The sequence below is a fragment of the Neodiprion fabricii genome, chromosome 4 (genome assembly GCF_021155785.1).
Source record: "Neodiprion fabricii isolate iyNeoFabr1 chromosome 4, iyNeoFabr1.1, whole genome shotgun sequence".
Classification (NCBI taxonomy): Eukaryota; Metazoa; Arthropoda; class Insecta; order Hymenoptera; family Diprionidae; genus Neodiprion; species Neodiprion fabricii.
This window is the reverse complement of record NC_060242.1, coordinates 38,226,692-38,247,985: the sequence shown is the minus strand read 5'-3', so window position 1 is coordinate 38,247,985 and position 21,294 is coordinate 38,226,692. Positions and strand designations below refer to the sequence as shown.

The 21,294-nt window shown below is 40.3% G+C and overlaps 1 protein-coding gene across 1 annotated transcript in view; it reads right to left on the bottom strand.

The window, feature by feature from the left end:
- Positions 1–1,272: 1,272 nt before the first annotated feature.
- LOC124179398 (adenylate cyclase type 6) overlaps positions 1,273–21,294 on the bottom strand; it is a 97,111-nt gene continuing 77,089 nt past the window's right edge. The window contains exons 10-20 of the mRNA XM_046563709.1: positions 15,278–15,424; positions 8,499–8,657; positions 7,547–7,798; positions 6,759–6,918; positions 6,568–6,665; positions 6,381–6,465; positions 6,195–6,311; positions 5,391–5,522; positions 4,940–5,317; positions 4,651–4,870; positions 1,273–4,003 (exon numbers count right to left, since the gene is read on the bottom strand). Of these exons, the coding sequence (XP_046419665.1) occupies positions 3,498–4,003; positions 4,651–4,870; positions 4,940–5,317; positions 5,391–5,522; positions 6,195–6,311; positions 6,381–6,465; positions 6,568–6,665; positions 6,759–6,918; positions 7,547–7,798; positions 8,499–8,657; positions 15,278–15,424 (2,254 nt within the window). The 3' untranslated portion in view covers positions 1,273–3,497. The remainder of the gene's footprint in view (positions 4,004–4,650; positions 4,871–4,939; positions 5,318–5,390; positions 5,523–6,194; positions 6,312–6,380; positions 6,466–6,567; positions 6,666–6,758; positions 6,919–7,546; positions 7,799–8,498; positions 8,658–15,277; positions 15,425–21,294) is intronic.

Sequence of the window (21,294 nt, the reverse complement as noted above, 5' to 3'; positions counted from 1 at the left end):
CAACATTGCGCTTCTATCAATCTTTTCAGATAAGAGTATATAATGTATAATTTACGCAATATTGACGTCGATGAAATACTCGACTGATATTTTATGTACGGTACAATATACATATGTGTGTGTGTACGTATATGATAAATATGATATATATATATATATATATATATATATATATATATATATATATATATATATATATATATATATATATATATAACATACCAGCATATCACACATTTCACCTATTATTTATCACTTATCATACATATTAATTGGGTACACACATTTACAACCGTTAAGGTACTCGCCAGGCCAGACATCGACACATACGAGTACGTAATTAACATTATTCAATAGGTATATTAACTCTCTCCAAGCTATAAATTCTCTGCCTATACGCCCTCTTCGGCAATTCAAAATTTAAGAAATTTGTTTTTCATGGTGACGGGAGTTTCTTACGACAATATTCAACATCAATTTTTCATCTTTTTTTTTCTCGTCTCTTTCAGTCGTCGAAAAACGAGAAATCCAATTGAAAATTTCAATTCAAGTGTTAAATTTGAATAAATCTGAACTAAGATTCTATATCTTTTCATTATTATAATCTCTTTTCAAGGAACGATAACACAGATTGGATCGATGGGGATTAAAAAAATAAGTGATATCCACAGTTTATTTCATTATTATTTTCTTATCATCCAAAAATCCTATTATTTACCTCTATGTATGTATCTATATATTGTATATACCTATATTTTATATACGCACGATGTTTTATATTCGAATATAATAAATATTGTATGTATATTTACAGGACAATGACATATACGCTAAATAATAATATTAATAATATTAATAATAATAATTATTATAATAATGATAATAACAACAATGATCATATATACCTGTAATATGTTGCATTATATTATTTATAAGGTACAGCCAAGGATGAACTATATTTCGATTATTCGTTATTGTAAATTAATGGTTCTGATCTGATTTCTTTTACTTTCCGCGTATTTGTTTATTTTCTTGTTCTTCTTTCTTTTGTTGTTGTTGTCTGTTTTTATCCCGTTATTATTATATTATCTCTATCAATCGTTCCACGTGGTCCCGTTCGTATATACCATCATTTCTCTTTCTCAAAGTACAATATTCAATATAAATATGTATATATACACATAACATATTACTATACACATAATATACTTTTATTCACCTATTTTAAGCTACAGCTTCAATTCGCTTTTTCGAACCTTCGTAACTTTCGTCGTATTTCTTTACTCAACCTTTTCTTATTTTCGTTGTATTATGGTGACTTTAAATAACGACGATGAAATTTTTTTTTTTTTTACCTACGATTACCTCTCGTTTCATCCTCTAGGTATATTGACTAGAAAGGTTTAAGTGCGTAATTTAGCGCCTGTAAGACTTTAACTCGCGTCGTTCAAACAGAACCGTCGCATCTTTTTCACTTATTTATACACGTATATGTATATATGTATATATATTATTAATTGTTAAACACATATAATAACATGTTTTGCATATGTATAGAAAAGACGCAGCCCTATAATTTTTTATTTTTCAATGTTCGTAGTTATTCTCGACCATATTTTTTTTTTTTCGATTTTGCATTTTTGTTAATCCTAAAACCGTGCAGATCGTTCAATTAGCGATAATTAATGATAAGATTTAGAGATTAATCGCTCTGAGAGAAGATTGGCACGTTAAATCTGCAGAAGACATTTTAGCTCTTTTGTCTAATTACTTACGTACAAAATATTACTAATTAAAATTATTCTTACGGACATCAGCTGTGTCGTTTTGATTTGAATTTCCTCGCAACCTCAAACACTGTAAAATCTTCGGCGTGAGATATTAAAATTCTTGTCTACTAATTATTAACGGATAATATGTTTTCATTGCCTCTAATTATTGTTTGTCGGTGTTTTACTTCAAGCTTTAAAAGTAATTCAACTTCAAGTCAATTATATTATATTATCGCAAAGTTAAATCAGTTTCTCTGCTATCTGTTGTTTAAACTAATTGAAATAAGTAGAATGCTCAAAGATCAACTATCGGTATTTCGATTTACTTGTAAAATAATCAAACATAATAAAATTTTGAATGCTAAAAATTGATAATTTTACCTCTAGGTAATTACGACTTTGTTTCGAAATAATTGGTAATAATTAGTCAATTTCTATTAGGAAATTGGCAAAGGTGATTGATAAAATTTAATGAACTGGTTTGATTTCCACCGTGACGTGTGAAACGGAAGTGTTCATTTTTCTCTCTCTTTGTCAACAAGCAGCCCTTTATACTAAGCATCTAATCATCATTATACACTTATGGCTGTAACATTCACGTTAGACTTTTTCTATTTTGTATCCTTAAGATGAAAGTCTTTTCCAAAATAACTAGAATGTGAGAAAGTACACACCGGAAGCAAAGGGACGCGAATATTTTCTCCAAAGCTATGAAAAATTCATCACTCAACAGGAATATATTGTGTAATATGCACATATTTCGGAGAGGATTAAAAAAGGACATTAGAGTGATCGAACATTGTCGTTTAATCTCTTACGGGATTTCCCGCGTATTTACTTCCTCCCTTGACGAAGTGTTCAAGTTATGTATCTATTTTTATCGCCATCTTCCAACCTTAGCCTTTCCTCTAATCGATCGGAAAATTATAATCGGTATTATATCCCCACCGCGAAGCCGGAAGCCATAAATTTTCCATGCAGTTAAAGTCGTAGAGGACGATTCAAATTCGGTTGCTATTAATGCAAGCATCATCAAAGATTTCCTATTATAAGTAATCACTTTGACAATATGACAGTCGTATTGCGCAATTGGAATGTAAATTAATCGAGTTGCGGTCATGGTCAATAATCTTAACGCTCCGTCGTCACATGTGGCCTGAAAATTAACCCAACGTCCAAATTTGGAGCTTATAATGTCGGCAATTCTAATACATACACTCTTCAGAATTATTATTCACCTCAAAGTTGGACATATCTCAGGATTGTTGCCTTAAAATTGTCTCCTCAAGAAAAAAAAAAAAAAAATATTGTAATTCCTTTTAGCGCAGGAACAAATTTTTTTTCCAACTCCCATGTTCGAGAATTTTTTTGAGACACGTTGTCGCTTGATACAACATAAATCAATGTATTTTGCAATTTGTATAATATCTTTCATGTTTCATTCGATCGGGTAAGATGGATTACAGTTTAAAAATAGCAACCATTTGAAAACCGATGAGATCAATTTGCACGCACCAAGCGGAATTTTAATGAGAGTTCTAATAACGCGAGACGACTTTGCCAAGACACGAATTAAGCCTCGATTTTGAGACTTCCTGGCATTTGGTTAAGCGAGGGCCAACAGACTCTTCCCCACTGAACTTCAGCGTTACATCGAGTCTGCCGATTTGCACCAAACCTCGACGATAACCGACGTGAAAAAGCCCTGAAACCTCGTCAACTACCCTAAAGCGCCACGACGCCGTTTCTGGACGGGATCCGCTCGACGGTCCCCGAATTATTGTTGGAATTCGTCCGCTTTAGGGACTTGACCGAGTTCTGGTTCGCCTTGGAGAATGCGGAGTTGCTGTCCTCGCTCCTCGGCCCGTCGAGGAAGTATGTAACCATTGTCCCCTTCCCCTTGACCTGGATACTCCCCCTGCAGGTGAGCGGATAGCCCTTCTGATGCAGGACGTCGCGGACCTCCTGAGTCACCTGGATACCGTCCAAAACCCCCGTCGAGTCCATTCGCGAAGCAACGTTCACCGCGTTCCCCCAAATGTCGTACTGCGGTTTACGGGCTCCGATAACGCCCGCGACTACCGGACCGATGTTGATTCCAACCCGCATTCGAAAGTTGTTGAAACTGTGCTCGTTCACGTACGACAACTGGTCGCGAATCCTTAACGCGTAGTCGGCCATCGCCGTTATGTGCCTGTAGTCCTGCATGTCGCAGGTGCTCTTAGTCAGTCCTGCGAAATTCGTACAGACAATGTCAGATCATGCGAGATTTAAGTCGGTACTGGGAAAAAGGACCCCGTAGAATCGTTATGGAAATTGAATTGGTTGGAATGGATTGGTATGTTGTAGTACGCATCCTCCCGGACAAAAGGTCTCATGGACACAAGACCCAAGAATCATTAGTTTCCGAGATACAGGCTTCGGAAGAAAGGTGTACAGATTTTTTTTATATCAATGGATTTCGTGATGTTCATGAATGACAAAGCTTCACGGGGACTTGGAATCAAACGAATCTTTAAAAAACCTGCACGGTTGATTCCGAGAGATAAGCGGGGAGCTGTGATTGATTCCATCCATGAACTCGCTGGCTTAGTGGAAGGAGGTGAGAATTTTTGATCCGGAGGATATGTACTATAACATACCGAAAATCCAACAAATTTGACTGGGAGCCAATTTCCATAAGGGTTCTGCGCGGTCCTTTCAAATTAATGGAATGACTAGGACGCTGTAGTGAAACGAGTTTATTTTATAAAGTAACGCACAGATACTATAATACATATTCATGCAAAGACTGCGACAAGGAAGTTGATGCAAGGACTGTAACATTAACCTTCGACCATTCGATGATGATAGAATTTTAAGGAAAGACGAGACTAACCAGATGCCGCCATGTACGTGGCCCCGGTGCTCTTGATCTTCTCGATGTACTTGAAGTCGTCCTCGGCAAGTATTTCGTCAAAGTCAGCAATGATCTCGTTGAGGAGCCGAAGGCATTCGACACCCTCGTTATTGGCCTCGAGTTCGATGTAGAATTCGGAAAAATTCGGTATCGAGGCGAACATTATGCAGACAAAGGCGCACTGCTCGTGGTAGAGTTCCTGAAACATTGCAATCATATTGTGAGTCCATTTCCGTTATCCCTTCCTCGAGGGTGTCCAAGAACTCACGTCAGAATTGACGGTGTAAAGAAAATGCTCGGCAACATGTTCGGGAAGGATGTTCGCCAGCAGTTTCTGGTTGTAGGCCTTGAGGTGCTCCATGTCTTCCTTTTCCTCCGTCGCTTGGAGCTTCCATAAAAAGTCCAGCCTGTAAGTGGCCTCGGTGTGCTGGGAGTGGGCGACAAGCGCTGCCATGAAGGAGACGACCAGAACACCGGCCAGCCACCGTCCTCCGGGTTCCGAGTCGACCTCCGTCGAGGCCTGGTAGATGCTGACGGCGAGGTAACACGCGACGACGACGCTAAGCACAGCGACCTTGAAGACGGATGTGAGGATCTGGTAGGCGGCACAGGTGACCATGACCAGCATTACGAGGACCGGAAACAGCTGGAAGAGAACGGTGGGCGTTAACCGGGTTGGATCGAGAGATTCGAGACAAGAGGTTGCGAGCTGCTCTTACGTCGGCGAAGAGGACGTAGTAGCAGCTAGTAGAGATGCTCGAAATGCTCTTCATCACCGTCGAGTTGTCGAGTATTTCTGACGACGTGGTACTAGTCGCGTTGCTGCACTCTTCCTGCCCCTGGAGATCGATCTGAAATGGTAACCAGATAGGATGTAGAGTTTTTCTTTCGTCACTGACAAATTGCCGGTCGTTAGGACTCCTCGGAACTCCGTCGTCCCATTCCCATTACCTACGCCTCCTTCGGCCCTACGATTAAGCTCCGAGAAGCAGAGAAAATTCTCCTTATTTTCTTTCCCCAGAGCTGCAATTAATTCTATCCTTAAAGCGCCTTTTGCTCCACCCTGTACCCAATTTTGCGGACTACCATTGTCCAAATTATACCGCATTATTTAACCTGGTCTTATGTTTAATAATAGATTACAATCATTTCGTGAAACGATGTCTGGCGATTTATGCATCGGTCTATGAATCAGAAAGTTCCTGTCAACTACCCTTTTCTGAATACACCGTCGAAATCAAGTATAGGCATGCAAATGATCAGCACGTTGGTAGCTGAAAGTGCAATTATACTACTGTCGATGTTTTGTTCACCGAAGTAACCCCTCTAAGTTAATGCAAATGCTCATTAACATTCTCGCACAAATTATGTATGTACAGTCACTCAACAAATATTATACAGTGTGGAGCCTGTGAACATACTCCGTGGACTCAGTGCATGAATAGAATAGTACGTGAAAATTATTCAGCGGTTGCGAAATCTCCCGACTTTCTACCAACGAATCTCGCTCGAGGATAACTTACCAGAGGTGACAACACCGTTGTGAAAGTTAGGAAAACCACAATGGAAGCAATGCTTTGGGCCACTATACGCTTCTCGTAGATGTGGACAGATATGCTTCTCACCCAGTGCGGTACTACCTGTTGAACGATTGGTTAAAAAAGGGTTAGAGATTACCCTGCGGAAATATTTTGAGAAGGATTAGTCACCTCGTTCTTTTCGGCCAGTAGAATTCCGTTTACGAGGAAGATGACGAGGCCGCCAAACAAGCCCGAAACGTAGAAACTAATGCTCCTGTCAGGATGGATAGTCAAAGATTGATTATGAGCGTTCGAATACCTTATTGCCAAGCTGCGGTTACACGTGACTTATGACTCCAGGAAGCCTCTTTCTTACCCCGGTAAACTGATGGCAATCGCTGCTACGACGATTATATAGACGAATGCGGAGCAAAGGAAGTAGGCTGACAACATCCTGTCTCTCTCTCTGGAATACTGCAGAGTTAAGGATACCAGGTGTGAGTAGGTAAATTCAAGGTCAACGCGAAGTGTGATTCAGGGAGATGGAAGTGGCAGAGCTTTTTTCACCTTCTCCTCGATGTCTGGCCGCCGGAATGTCAGTATAAACGGGGTGCAGTGCTCCGCTCTCAGTCTGTCTATGCTTCTGGCGTCGATGGCCCTCATAAGGTACTCGTTAACCTCGTCATCGGGGTCTTTTTCGCACTCAACGGTATCGCCGAAGCCCAATCTGCAAGGAACGGAGGTTACGTGAGCTCGAAAGCACCGCGAGTCGTTGCTCTCTCACGGACGAGTTCGCTTTGCGAATGAAAAGAGGGGGGAGGAAATAGAGAGGGAAAAAATATCCACGTGGAGCGTATCAAAGCGTCGCTGCCATCCATCCTTTTTAAACGTGGGCATACCGGGAACCTTGAAGATGGCAGGAAGAATAATTTCTTGAGATTTAATGGAAACTCTTATACATTCATATAATTCACGTTTATTCCCCCCGGGGGTAGAATTATTATACGTCTCGGAAAAGCGTTTCACGGAAAAAGTAGCATGTGTAGGTACACCCGAATACCGAGTTACGTCTTGTAACGTCTTTTTTTTACCGTTAAACTTGACAACGTTCTTCCAAATTATACCGACCACATTCGTGTCACCTTTCATTTCGAAATATTATCGTCATGGTAATGAAGTTTCAGTGTCAAATTATTTGTACGAAAAACGCGAATCAACTAAAAGGGTAAAAAATGTTCACCATCACTTGGCGAGACGTTTCGTGGATATTTCAAACCTCGATGGTTCCTTGAACGAACGGTTCGATCTCCGTGTGAGAACTGTGTAAAAGTTGATCGTCCAGCTGGCGCACTTACTTTGTCTGCTTGCCGTGCTGAGAACCGTGACCCATGACCCTCATTTCCTTGGAAACGTTTCCGTTCACTGAAAAACCCTTCCTGAGTCCTGACCCTGGTGCCATGTTGTCACGAAACGTATCCCCGGGCACGATCAGGTATGTCTGAATGTTGTGCTCTCTGAGGTAGGGGTTTCTTTCGCCACCGTGACCTTCCTCGACCTCGTAGTCACCTTCGAGGCAGGCCAGAGTCTCTTTGGTGATGTGTACACGTCTGGTAATTGAATTTGGAAACAGACTTTGAAACGTTAGAGAAGCTTCGCCCTCCCCGGTAGTGAATTAATTATATGAACATGTTGAGGGGTAATTACTCCAGACGTACGCAGGCAATGAATCAACTAATCAAATTGTCATTATCATTGCTCAACCTTTCCCCGCCTCCGGTCATCGCAATATCTCAAATTCAACGCAGAAGAAAATTGCTTGTTCCAAGGATATGTCAGCTGATGTACGGTAATCAGTGAAAATAATACCGAAATGAAAGAGTTATGAAATAAAGATGGAAAGATACTTCATTGGGTTCTCGATTCTAAGACTCAGTTCGTCGATATCTTTTGATTCGACACTTTATCGCAGATGTGCTGTACACCGTAAAAAATGACCAACGTGGACTACTATAGAACACTTCTTGTGATCAATTGGGTACATCGACTTCATACAATATTGGACTGACATCAGATTATATGGAGTTGAATTGGCATCGGAAGAGTGTAGTTAGATTGGCACCAAATTGAAGTCCATGCCAATCAAGACCACACTTTTCTCACAGTGTAAGCCCGATGCACCCGTAACGTTGAAACAAATCGTCAGATGTAAAACGCGAGAGTTTACTTTCCCAAATTCGATTGGCATCCCTTTGGTTCAAACCTCGGCAATAAGCATCCTTCGAAGGTATTCGCGGTGGGTTTACTTACCCAGGTATACCGCCACTCTCCATGTAATTTGCCAGAGTTACGTCGTTACTCCATACGTCGAACTGCCACTTTCGAAGCCCCAAAACCCCGCAGTGTACCCTTCCGGTATGGATGCCGACCCTCATGTTGACGTTGACGGCCATTACCTCCCTTACCAGCCTGCGGAAACGTTCCTTGATTTACGAGCATGTCATAAAATTCGGGACACGGACCGTCCCGATATTGCAGAGCTTTGCGGAATGACGACTGCAGTTTCAGTCTCAAGGCTCGGCCATTTGGCTTTGAAATTTTGACAGACATCTTGTAGTTTAGAAAATTTCGCGACGTTTTTCATCCTTCAAAAATATTTCGCTGACCGGTGTTTGTCAGATTTTAAAGGGTGCAGGTTAACCCCGGAATTTTGAGCGTCGTTATTGGCCTATTAAAGTTAACGCGCGTAACTTGCGCGTAACTTTCGCAAAGATTTTGGATTTGTTGCGTTATGTGAAATCGAGAAACCATGTGACGATAAACCAGCAAACGGAGCTCGAGCGATTTTCGTTTCATCGAGTGATCTGCGGTCGGAAAAATCATTTGTGTGCGAATGTCGGGATTAAGAAGAGCGGAATTGGTTTTTACTTCGGAATATTTCGACTGATTTTTCCTTTGCCACGACAATTGAGATGCTCGTCGTGAAGTGGTTTGAGAGAAAAATATTCCAGCCACTTTGCGGAGCGTGGAAAGCGGGTCGAGCCGAATTCCACTTCTTTCAGGCACTCGCATCAGAAGAACAATAAAGGACTTGTTATTGTTCAGTTATTGCGTTTGAAAACGAGACGAACGGAGAATTGAAATTGCTGTTAAAACGTGGTTTCGGGTATCGAATCGAATCGTCATGCGCTCGACGATTTTTAGCCAATACAATTCTAGCTGCTGCAATTAAAGAACAACTCGGCACTAATAAGTAAACTGGATTCATTCGTCCGGAACTTCGCACGCTCGCAACAAAATTCCTTTGAAAAAATTCCCAATCCCGTCAGCTGGTTAATTTTCTCCCTTGTTTTCAAGCGTTCGCGAATTTTCAACACCTCGTAAAATTTCCCCAATTTGTACTTGTCTCACGTAACGATTTCGGTACGGGGAAAATATACTTCAAATTGAATCATCTCAATATTCGATATTGTTTTTTTTTAATTATCAACTAATTATTTTTATCTCGCTAATTGCGGATCGAGCTTGATTGCCGACTATGTTCGGGCACAGAGCGTCATGCGCAGTTCGAGAATTTGAAGGAAAGTGAAAATTGCTTACCGGTACGTTTGATCGCAATGCATATTTTATTCTACCGTTTTCATGCAACATTAGAATACTTGTCGTTTAAGAATGTCTCAGGTGTACAGTCCAGTCAAAACAACGTCGTCCAATATATCAACAGAATTACGAAATAAATATTGAACAATCACAAACGGTATTCACAATAAAGACACCAACGGATTTGTATGTAAAGCTCCTTAGAAATCATATTATTCTAACGTTTTTCAAACGGCAAAATTGTGCCCTGTATCCAATTTAAAAAAATCATGGCTTTTTTTTTTTTTTTATTTTTACCTAATTGAAATACATATGCGCAAATCACCTGAACTTAAAAAACGTGTCTTAATTTCCGGTTTTGACACTTTTTGACCGGCCTTTACACCTGATACATCCTTAAATTTTCGATGTTGTTGGTTTGTAAATATATTAAGCGTAAACAATTATGCTCCATCAATTCTTAGGCTGTTCCGTCGTTAATGCAACCGCGAAAATTAACCAGCAGTCATATCGTAACAACCCTTAGACGAGGGAATGGAACGGAGTCGAGTTTGTAAACAGTTGAGTTTGCGACGCGAAAGGGAATATATTCCCGCTTTGTCTTAGGTTTATTCAGCTGATCTCTCTCTCCACCTTGTTTCGCGAAAAGTGAAAGGATAAGAGACCGCTGGTTTGGCGTGAAAACCACCCTTCCAATAACCGCGAGTCATAGAAGTAACGCTCTTTGTTCTCCTTCGTATTTCAACTGTATCTCTTCCATGCGGATTGGCGCCGGCATTCTTCGTTTGCAAATTCAGAGGAAAAACTCCCTCCTCTCTCCCCACTCGCCGCCGGAATTTCACCGATGTATTCGCATCTGTTGCCAAATTCACGGATCGCTGAACGCAACCGCTTTATCCTAATACCAAGATATAATACGGGTATCGACTTGATCCGATCACAGGCATGTACAAATGGGTAGGTAATACAGATACAGAGTATACACTCTGTGTCAGCCTTTTATAGGTATTGTTAAGCTTTACCTGAAAATTTCTCCTCGGTATATTATTTTCTGGCATTCATTTGCGTCAGCGTTTATTGGAATTGAAATTCTTCCAAACCGAGAATTGGGAATATTTCCTACGGGGTAATCACAAGCTCCAAAGAGTTCTTTAGAGTCGATGTGTAGTATCGTCTTGAGGTGCTTACACATCGGTACACACGGTATGCTTAATGAAATAAGTTCGATCCGAGCTTTCACGTCTGAATGGCGAGTAATTTAACGAGGCTGAGGTAAATCTGTCTCAGAAACTTGTCCTCGTGGTTCAGAAAGTTGCAAAAATTCGAACCCAATCGGTAATACATTGAACCAGAATACGTCAAATCTCATCCCGTCATTAACGATTCCTCAATTATCATCGTTTCAAGTTCTCGTTTCTGTAATCCCATCAAATTCTAATTGGAAACCAGGCGACGTGAATTTGGGAATAATTGATATCTGTTCAATGCTGTGAAGCGTGGGAAATTATCCCGAGGTAATCAACCCTTGAACGAATGCCGAAAGGCTGAATAGCACGGGGTGAAAAAATGCTTGGTGTTAAGTGGCGTCAACTATAGTGATTACACGAGGCGGAAAGTTGACTGTCGTTGTAATCCGGTGAATAAAAAAAACTTTACTGTTTTTTAAAATGCTTTTATACTGGCTATTCGAGCCGGCTGGAGATTAAGCTTCATCACTCGAGAGTCCGGCGAGCTTACGTTACAGTTGGACCGAGCGACAGACTCGGTGAAGATTATCAGGGCTTTTCGAAAAGCAGCTGAAAAGAGGAAGCCGATGGGCAGTCGAGCTCTTGGAGAATTATAGCAGTAACGCGTCTCTTGGCAGTTACCTCTTCGAGCTTGGCTTGGCTCGACTCGGCTAATGGCTATTCGAGAGTTTGAAAGCTCAGGAAAACTCAGCGTCGTCGGATATCTGAAGCTTGGGTTTGTCAGGGAACTAAGGAGGGAAAAATATCGTGTATCGTATCGCGTATCCGAGACTCCGTAATCCCGCGCGCTCTTTCTTCCTCGTCTTCGTCTTATTTTCCATCATTTTTCTCGCCTTTTTCCGACACGTATCGCGTGCCTACCTTTACTCCCGTCAAAGCTCGAGCTTCGATACCCTTTCCACGTTCGTACATACGCACTGGAACGAGATTGCGGGTCGTATCAAAGTGCCGCGCGCTCCGCAAGCGCTTCGGGGAAGGATGAAATACATATTTCAGGATTTCACGTGACGTAATAAGCGACACACGGTATGCGAGTAGGTTTTTATTTATTACCTCAGTTTTTCGCCGAATTTTAGAATTTTAGTCGCAAGGTAGAAACTACGGTTGCAGTATTTCAGGGGATGTCGGATTTTCAATCTAACCTATTTCGGTTCCTATAACGAGCAACAAGTTCGCTAATTCAAACCTCGGTAAACGATTCGGTTTGTGATCGTTACTAAAATGAGTTGAAAAAATTGATGAAGTAATGGAAAAATTATGGAATTCAGCCATTCGGCAGCATGAAATAACCTCGAAACGAGGCAGAAATTGAACACGCAAGTGCGCATGCGCCGAGTTTTTCGTCTCTTCGTACAGGCTGGCCAACTTCGTTTGGTTTTTCACCGATGCGAACCGCCATCACCCGTAAGCGTTTCGAGGTTATGTTCACTTGAATGCGTACCCGTTACATTTTGGCTACCTCAAATTTTCAACCTAACGTAACCTCGAGATGCCTGCGAATTTCGATGGCAAATGTATGGCCGCAACTGAGTTGGTCAGCCTGACAAGCGGACAGAAAATCGGATGCCGATTAATCGAGGCTACCAATGAAATAACATCGTACAGCGCATGCGCATTCGGCATTTGATGTTAGACAATTTTTAGAGCTTTTCTCAATCACTGCACAAGCGGAGTTCTAAATTCTGTTATCGTTTCCCAAAATTTCAGACGAGTTTGTTTCTTGGGAATTTAAAAAATTGTGACATACGGCTCCATTACTCGGTCGGTATGTACTTGGTCCAATATTCAGTTGAGGTGCTTCAGTTTCTCCAGGTTGTGCTTGTTGTTGTGTTTCCCGAGCACATGCCGGGAATTCGACTACTGAGTCATTAGCGGGGATGCAAACTTCCACATATTGTTATAACGACTAACACCGCCGCTCCGTATGCAGTTGCATGTAAGTAGTGCAGTTTCGCTACGAACTTTACTGTCTGGCAGTTCAAGTCTGCGGCAAATTGCGTATAGTGTAACGCATGTCGGGAATGAGAAGCTCAGTAATTATTCACGGCGAAACATTGCTGCGAGTTCGTCATCAAAGCAGCGATTGTGTTCAGTCGAAGCTTAAACCGCAAAAGCTCGCTAATACCACGAATTTCAATCGTAACATCGCTCGGTCAATCAGTCAGCTATAAATTTCAAATATACCAAACATCAAAGCAGGTGTACTCATCTTGATTTTGAGTCCTGAAAATTTCGGTCTTACAAAGCAATGCGCAACAGAGCAGGGAGTGCAATCATAATTCCAACGACATACCGCCGATCGGAGTTCTCCGCATAATGAAATTGCGCGTCGTCGCTTGCAAGCTTTCACGTCACTCTGTCACGTGTCTCTGGGTCCGGCAGTGTGTATAACAGCTTACTTACACGTTGTCGCTGTTAAACGCTGAACATTAGACGCGACCGTGTGACATCGTCAACTTATAATTGGCGTATATCAGTTAATAGCTTTCGAGGTGGGGTGAAACCCTTGAAATCTGCACAAGGCTCGACGCTCACCGAAGTGCCGAGGTGCTTTTTGACCCGGTAACTAGACTGCGGTACAATATCTAAAGAGGAATCTGCCAATGTGCAAGCTGCGTTCGTCCATCGGTCGTCTCTATATTATCAACCCTAACAGGTCACACTTAAGTAGAATCGCGTAACGGTCACACAAGGCGAAAAGTGATATCCTGTTTCAGCGATGAGTTTTGAAATTTTTTTAAAAATACCTAGATATTGTTCAAGGGTCGCAGAAAAAGCTCTCTCAGTTTTCCGAGCCAAAATCGATTGTTTAAATACTGTAAAACATCGGGAACGTTAAGATAACATGTGTAATGTTTGGGATGAAATTCACCCAGAGTTATCTATTGGGATTAATTCTTCTTCTACACTGGAGAAAAAAAAAAAAAAAAAAAAACTAATACCTCTGTACGTAGGTATATGAAAACTGGTGGAAACGGTGGTGATATTATGGTTCTTTTTATCGAGGCTTGAAGGTAAATCAAAACGGTGACGTGTTATCCAGCCGCCGCTCGGACCGGCTGACATATCTTTCTGGAAACGACGTTAACGACCTGCGAGCCAAAAGTACGGTCGGATAATTTTTTTTTCTCGAACTGCCCCCCAGGCACACCGTAGCTTGTGATTCCGGTCGTACAAGGCCACTTATTATATAGCTCCAACTTTCCTCGTCGTCGAGTTGTCAACGTTGTTAGTCATTTCCCTCTCATTCGTTTTAATTTTTTTCACCTGTATTATTTCGCCTTGCCGCTTATTCTAGGACACGATAATAACGAAGCTGATCAATTTTCGCGGGGAAAATTAACGCGCAGACCGTATTTAATGGTTGGAATTACAAGCGGAGAGGGAGAGAATTGCGGTATCATCGACGAAAATGAGAACCAGATTTTTGTTTGCTTTCCAATACCACTAGTGCCGTTTTTTCCTACAAGAGCATTGTGAGGAGCTAAGAGTACCTGAGATTTGGTCTCAAGATATTTACAAGTACCTCGAATTTCCCTCAATTAGACTGAGAAAGAAGGGACAAGCGATCGAGAATTCGAATATACTGAAAAAATCAAGCTTTGTCTGGCCAATTTGATTTGCTTCCAACGTAACTCCCTTTGAAATCGGTGCTACAGTGGGATAAAGTCGTTTTAAATTAGTGCTTACACGTGGATTCGGATATCCGAATTAATTGGATCCGTTAGTTACGAAACTTCAAATCCGGATAGAACGAGTACCCGAATAATTCGGGTATCCGAGTGATTGGTACATCCTCCAAGAATTTGTGCAAAATTTGCAAACAAATTACGTTCACGCCACAAATTCCAAGAAATTTGAAAAACAGTTGTGTATTTTTTCAACAAAGTTTTACAAGATTGTGAGTTAGATGTCGTATCAACACGGAATATACAACAATCCCATTTTGCTGTACAGACATTGGTACTCTTACTCCGTTTCTGCGTAAAAAATTTGTAGTGAATTCGCAAAAATTTTCAAGAGTATTCATATAATAGTGGTTGTAACTAACACGTTACTGTGATACTTGCAGTACAACTATCTGAACAAACCCCGAGCGGAAAATCGAACCATTCAAGTTTAAGTATCGAAATGAATCAAGCGCTCCAACTATTCGAATTTGAAGCGTTGGATCCGGTGGATCCTGGTTGTTCGGATCATCCGTACGTTCGAAAAAGCGGTAGCTCTTCTTTAAACACTCACGTAATGGCGTCGATCATATCCAGGCCCATTTCAACGCAGCAGTGAGCATGATCCGGTCGTGGTTCAGGCAGGCCTGAAACACAGTAGTAACAGTCGCCAAGAAGCTTGATCCTTAGGCAGTGATGCTCGGCCGCGAGTCTGTCGAATCTGAAAACGGATGAAAAGGCGATTAGCACTTGAGGCACTCCGCGAAACTTGCAGGCAGTGGATGAACGAAGGAAATCGCGAGTTCCGGGGCTTCGCCTCCCTCGGGATAGAGGGGAGCAGATAACTGAAAACCGATCAGATTGTTGTACTGAAAAGGGAAGTGCCCGAGTTGTGTCTCATCGATTTTCTTCATTTCCTGTGATATCTTGTACACTGAGAAAAATTTCATTTGTTACAGTAACCGCAAAAATTGAGTAAAACAGGTATCGTTAAAAAAACTGTTTGAAAATTGTTGGAATTACGAAAGACGAGGTACGCGTAATCATTTTGCGTTATCGTCGATCCTTTTTTGGTAATTGCAACGCAAAATCAGTTTGCGAGGTTTACTCTAGTTTTTTTTTAGCTAAACAAGGCTTTAACGTCAATTTATCGTTGCACGAGCGTTAAATTTTCGCAACAGTTGCAAGAAAATATAGCAACAATGATAGTAATGAGAAAGAACAGTAACGGATACTAGACTTTCCGGCAACAGTAAACTAATTTTCATTTTCTACCTGGAACTATATTTTTCGATTGTGGTAAAAAATGAAAATAGTTAAAGACTGAGCGGTAACCGGAACTAAAAATTTCTCTCAGTGTGGTATATGAATAAAAAACCCATACGTATTGTTTTTATGCGTCAGTTTGGCCGTTTTAGGCGTAAAAGTTTGACCTCAAAAATCAATTTTTCACGATTTTTCGCGATGGTGTCAAAAGTTTTTGATAAAATAATTTCGACATTAGTTTCTGTCAACAGACGATGACAAGCGCAGTGTTTTTACCCTCTGCAGAGGCTCTGAATTTATTAATTTTTGGGAAAAATAAAAATAAAATTTTGAAAACTTTCTTTACGTTCTTTGATGTACTACGGCATGTTGTAGAACGAAGAAAACGAGGATTACGAGCCCAGTTTAGCACAAGGAGGTGAAATTTTGATTCAGCTTTTTTACTCTCTGAATTTACAGGTTGCAGAAAACAATGACGGTCACCTTTCATCCCAACGTAGGACTTTGGGACGGATGATGAATTATTCGTACCGAAAGTTTGGTACGCCGGCAGATGTTCGAGAGGTTGAAAGGCCCTGATCAACGCTTCAACACGCCTCGAAAATGATTTGACGACAGCAATTTACGCGGGTCTGAGGTTTCTTGGGGATGGGATCTTCTCGTTATAAGATCGCCTAGATTCCAGTTTCGAATTTCGTTTCCGTTACGGTCGAGCAGATGCTTCCAACCGCCGACTTGGATCAGTTTTCCTGACCCAAGAATTTCGCCCGCGGACCACAGAGCCTGCCTATCTCGAATCGGAGGAAAGGATTATTCTGATTCAATTCCCGTAGCGAAGTCCGTTCAGGGAGTTTGATGGTGATTAGACGAGTTTCGGGAGAAATACGAGCCTTTGCACTGCCCGCGCTCTATTTTACCTGAATTTACGTAAACCGCGATCGCTTTGATTTCGACCTTCGAATAGCTGCGCGGTTTGTTAACTATACTTGCAGAATCGTAGTTCTTATCGTAGAGAAATGCTTAGCCACTTTTCGCTAACTTACTCGAGGCACTACGGTTCGTGTGTAAGTGTTAAAATTGTGTTAATTCTCACGGTTAAAATGACACCACTTGTAACGATCGTTTGTCAACTTCACGGTAAGATACTCTTCGCCAAATTGTAAACGTTCTCCCTGGTACTCTTCCTCGCTTCATTATTTCAAAGCACGCTCAGTGCATTAACGAGCTCATTTCTCAAATATGAGCCTCATTAAAAACACCTGCCTTTCCCCCCGTGATCTTATTTCGCATTTTTTTCAGGCTCGCCTGTATTCGGGATACGTGATAAAATAAAGAAATACAATTGGAATTAATTTCTTCCACCTCGTTGAATATTCAAGAGTATTTTCTTTTTCTTTCTTACTTTTCCACAAATTATCGACACATCTTGGATATATTTTACATATTTTTTCTCATATAACGATAATTTTACTCGAAAGTTGGGCAATTATTAATTTTCAAAAACAATGTGCTCGAACAAAAATATATTAAATTCAAAAGGGAATCAAAAAAGAGAAGATAGTCAAGAACTTTAAGACGTGCATCTTGATCTAATCAAGTTTAATGTGATCGAAAAAAAAAAAAACTTTGTGACCCAGATAATAAAGTTAAAATTCTGAATTTCAACGGTTAAAACTTTACTTTTAACAATGTCAGCGTTATCACGTTATTTGTAGTTTTTCATTTGTAAATTCGTACAGTTAGTCAGATTTCAATGAAAAACATTCAATTTTAACCCCTTAATAAGCTTACCGAAATTCATCCGAAACAGATTTTGTCTTTAGCTCGTCAGTTGATAAAGACCAAAAAAGGAAAAAAAAAAAACATATAATTAACAGGTGTGAAACTTGTGATTCTGTAAAAATCAGACCTGGACGATTCGTGAAGAAATAATTCTAGAATAAATAAAACGAGCTAATCTCCATCGAAATTCGGACAATCAATGCAACATATGGATTTTACATTGAAAAAAAAAAAAAAAATAGCATAACAATGCGATTTCTCCGAAGGATTATTGTACCATTTAAACAAGGTGTTAATTGTTGATAAATAAAGTTCAGTGTTTGAAATTTTGTCTATTTCAGTACAAATTAAAATGGCACTTTTTTTCAGTTACATCAAATGTGACTAGATCAGTTTCAGTGGTAGTTTTTTTCAACACTCATGTTGTTTCATTTGTCAATCTTCGACAATCTTTTCACCCGACGAATCGTGCATTTCAAACTTCCCGCTCGTACCCGCGAGATCACGTGACACTCAGCACAAGTACCCCTAATTATAGGCAATTCAATTTAGTTATACAATCTGAGCAGAGCTCGGTGTTTCATATATTTGGATTTAGTTGCCTATAATTAGGGGTACTTTACGCTGCTCATCTACGTAATGTCGCCGTGTATATATATACAGTATATTTGATAATCAGTCTGCAGGGGTTATAACTCAAACAGAATACAAACGTGGCGAGTATTTAATCGGCGGCATTTTAAACCCACCCGCGTCACTTCCGGTAAGCACAAACGACCCTCGAAGCGCGGAGCATTTACAGAAAATTTACACAGAGCTTAATCGCGTCTCGGCGAGTTGATTATCGTTGTTTGTAAGCACCGGCTAAAAGAGGAAAGTGCGTGTGAAACTTTCACACCTCACGGAGTGGCGAAACTTTGCTACGATCACATTTTGACCCGATGATAAGGAAAACACACGCATTAGAACACAGTTTCGTTATTATTGTTTTTCTATGCACACGAATTCAGCTGGCACCTTGAGCTTTAACCTGCAATTTCTGTTTAGGAAGGAACCGAAGTAAATTCTCATCGAGATGGAAACATGTTTTTGTATTTTTTTAAATCTAGAGGAAAAGTTTTTACGGATTTTATTTAAAGTTGGAGGGAAAATCTAGCGTCGGGTAAAGATGATCCGTGAAATTTTGTGCGGTGGAGTTGGTAACGTTACTGTGAACGAGGCATGTTTGGGGAAAAATTTTTACTCCGCACCTTTGAGAATGTATGAAATTTAGTAAACCGTGGCAAAGAAAATATACGCATATTTTGCAAAACCAACTCATCGAAAGTCACTATAAAATTATGCAATAACGATTTTTCCATAACTTTCTACTTGATGTAACCTCACGAAAACTTTACTAACTTCAGCATCATGGAACTTTCTTACCTTCTACTATTTCCGGTTACCGATTTACGATTTTTTCAAACTTTCCCATTTCTAACTCTTATAAATTACGGAGGATTGGATCAATTGATTTTTGACAAAATTTCAGCGATACCTAAAGTATTCGGTACATAGACACGTGTCACAAAACTTTTGCACTTCTATTACTTCCGTTTACTTGTGCATCGAATTTCGCACAAACAGCCAAATCAATTTCAATGAAATAAAACGGTGTTCCTTCTCTCAATTTCGGCAAAATTTTCAAAATTTTCAACGCAACCTTTCATTTTCAGTTCACGAATTATAATTCTTCGTTAACTATTTAGATACGACTAATTCCCAAATATTTTTCTCATCCTCGCCTAGAAATCGTCCCGATTTCCCCAATTCGAACGTCCAACAAACTTGACTGAACCATTACAGACTGAAAACGCGATTATCCGATGACGCTTATCGCGAAAAAGGCTGAGCTTCTTTGTTCTCCCGTCTATTTAGACCCCCTTTCCAATCGCGCTTTTAATTGATCGACCTCGATTTTTAAACCGCTTATTCCTTGCTTTGAGACCCGACTTTTCCATGTACCCATTATCTAAGAAGCGAAAGAAGAAAAGGAAGAAGAAACTCAGTCAAAGTTTTCCGCCTGAATTAACCGGCTTCCCCGATCTTTCGATCGGCAAGCTTACGAGGATAAAGAGGGATTCTCGGCTCTCGACGTCGACGTTAACGTTGCCGATTTTTTAAATCTTTTTCTCCTCTCCACTCGGCCACGGCTCAAAGGATCGCTTATTTAGCCGGCAGGCCGTGCTTAGATGTTTTTTACCCCGCTTGACCGTTAGTTGTTTTCTTCTTTTGGTTTCCGGCGAGCAGTGCTCTTTCCTCGTTAAACGGAAACGGCCTGTTTGGTGTCTCGAAATCCTCCCCTCCCCTCATCTCCTCCCCCTCCTCATCATCCGCCCGTCTTATAGTATTTCCGGGTAAATTAAACAGTTTAAGAGAAACCGGCGATCGAAGATTCGTTTCACCAGTTTCCTCGAAATCTCATCCGCGTTTTCCTCTCAGAGTAAGGTTCCGGATTCATTTAATCGGCTCCAATCGAGGATAGGATTACAGATCTTGACTGGAAGTGTCGAAACTTTTACTTTCGATTATTCGAAGGAGAAAACGATTTCGTTAGCCAAGGAAATTGTAAGGACTTAATCGATTCACGACAAATCAATTATTCGACGTTTCTTAGTCAATGTTATATTAGATTTTTCTCAACACCGTTATATATTTTCAATTTTCTATTATTTAACAGAGCGAATTTTAATCTTTGATCAATTTTTTCAACAAACGGAAAACACTAAGTAAATATCCATCGCAAAATTGACGTAATATCGAAATGTAGAGCTTCGAGACGATTGTAAAAATTTCATCAAAGTGTGAAAAAGAAACGGCCCTATTTAAATCGATCCATCCCGCTGATACGGCAATTTACTTGAAAATAGTTCCTTCACGCCACGCGATTCAAAGTCTGTAACAAGTATAAATCCAAATCAAATAGAAGGGAGAAAGTTGAGAAACAAGCATCAGCAGAGTTGAAAAACTCCTTGGTAAACTCAGCCGCGGTTGATATTTTCATCGATTTTCTGCACGCGCAAGACGCGCAAGTACGTTAAAAAAGAGTAAAAGAAAAAAGAGTAAAGAAAGAAGAGAAAGAAAAAAAAAAAAAAAAAAACGAGTGTTTACCTTACAGCCGGTATTTGATCATCTGAAAATGAATAAGGAAAACAAATATTTGGTTATATGAAGGGCTAACTCGAATTCGTGTTTGCTTTGTATCTTCTTGCGGGTTTAATGCGACGAAACCTGCTATACGATATATGACGAGAAACATATAAGCTGTAAAATTTTAAGGACCCCAGAGTCGAAAAATTCGCTTATTTCAAATTTATGCCAGAATTGAAAGGTTGCGAATCTCTTGTTTTTTTTTTTTTTTTTTAAATTTCAACGCCAGAGTAAAGGTGGAAATATTTTAAATCAAGATTGACGATCAGAAAGTCTGTTTACTTATTCATTGCGCATGTTTGAATTTCGAATCTCTCGGGTGTCCGGAGATTTTCGAGGCTCCTCGTCGAGCCA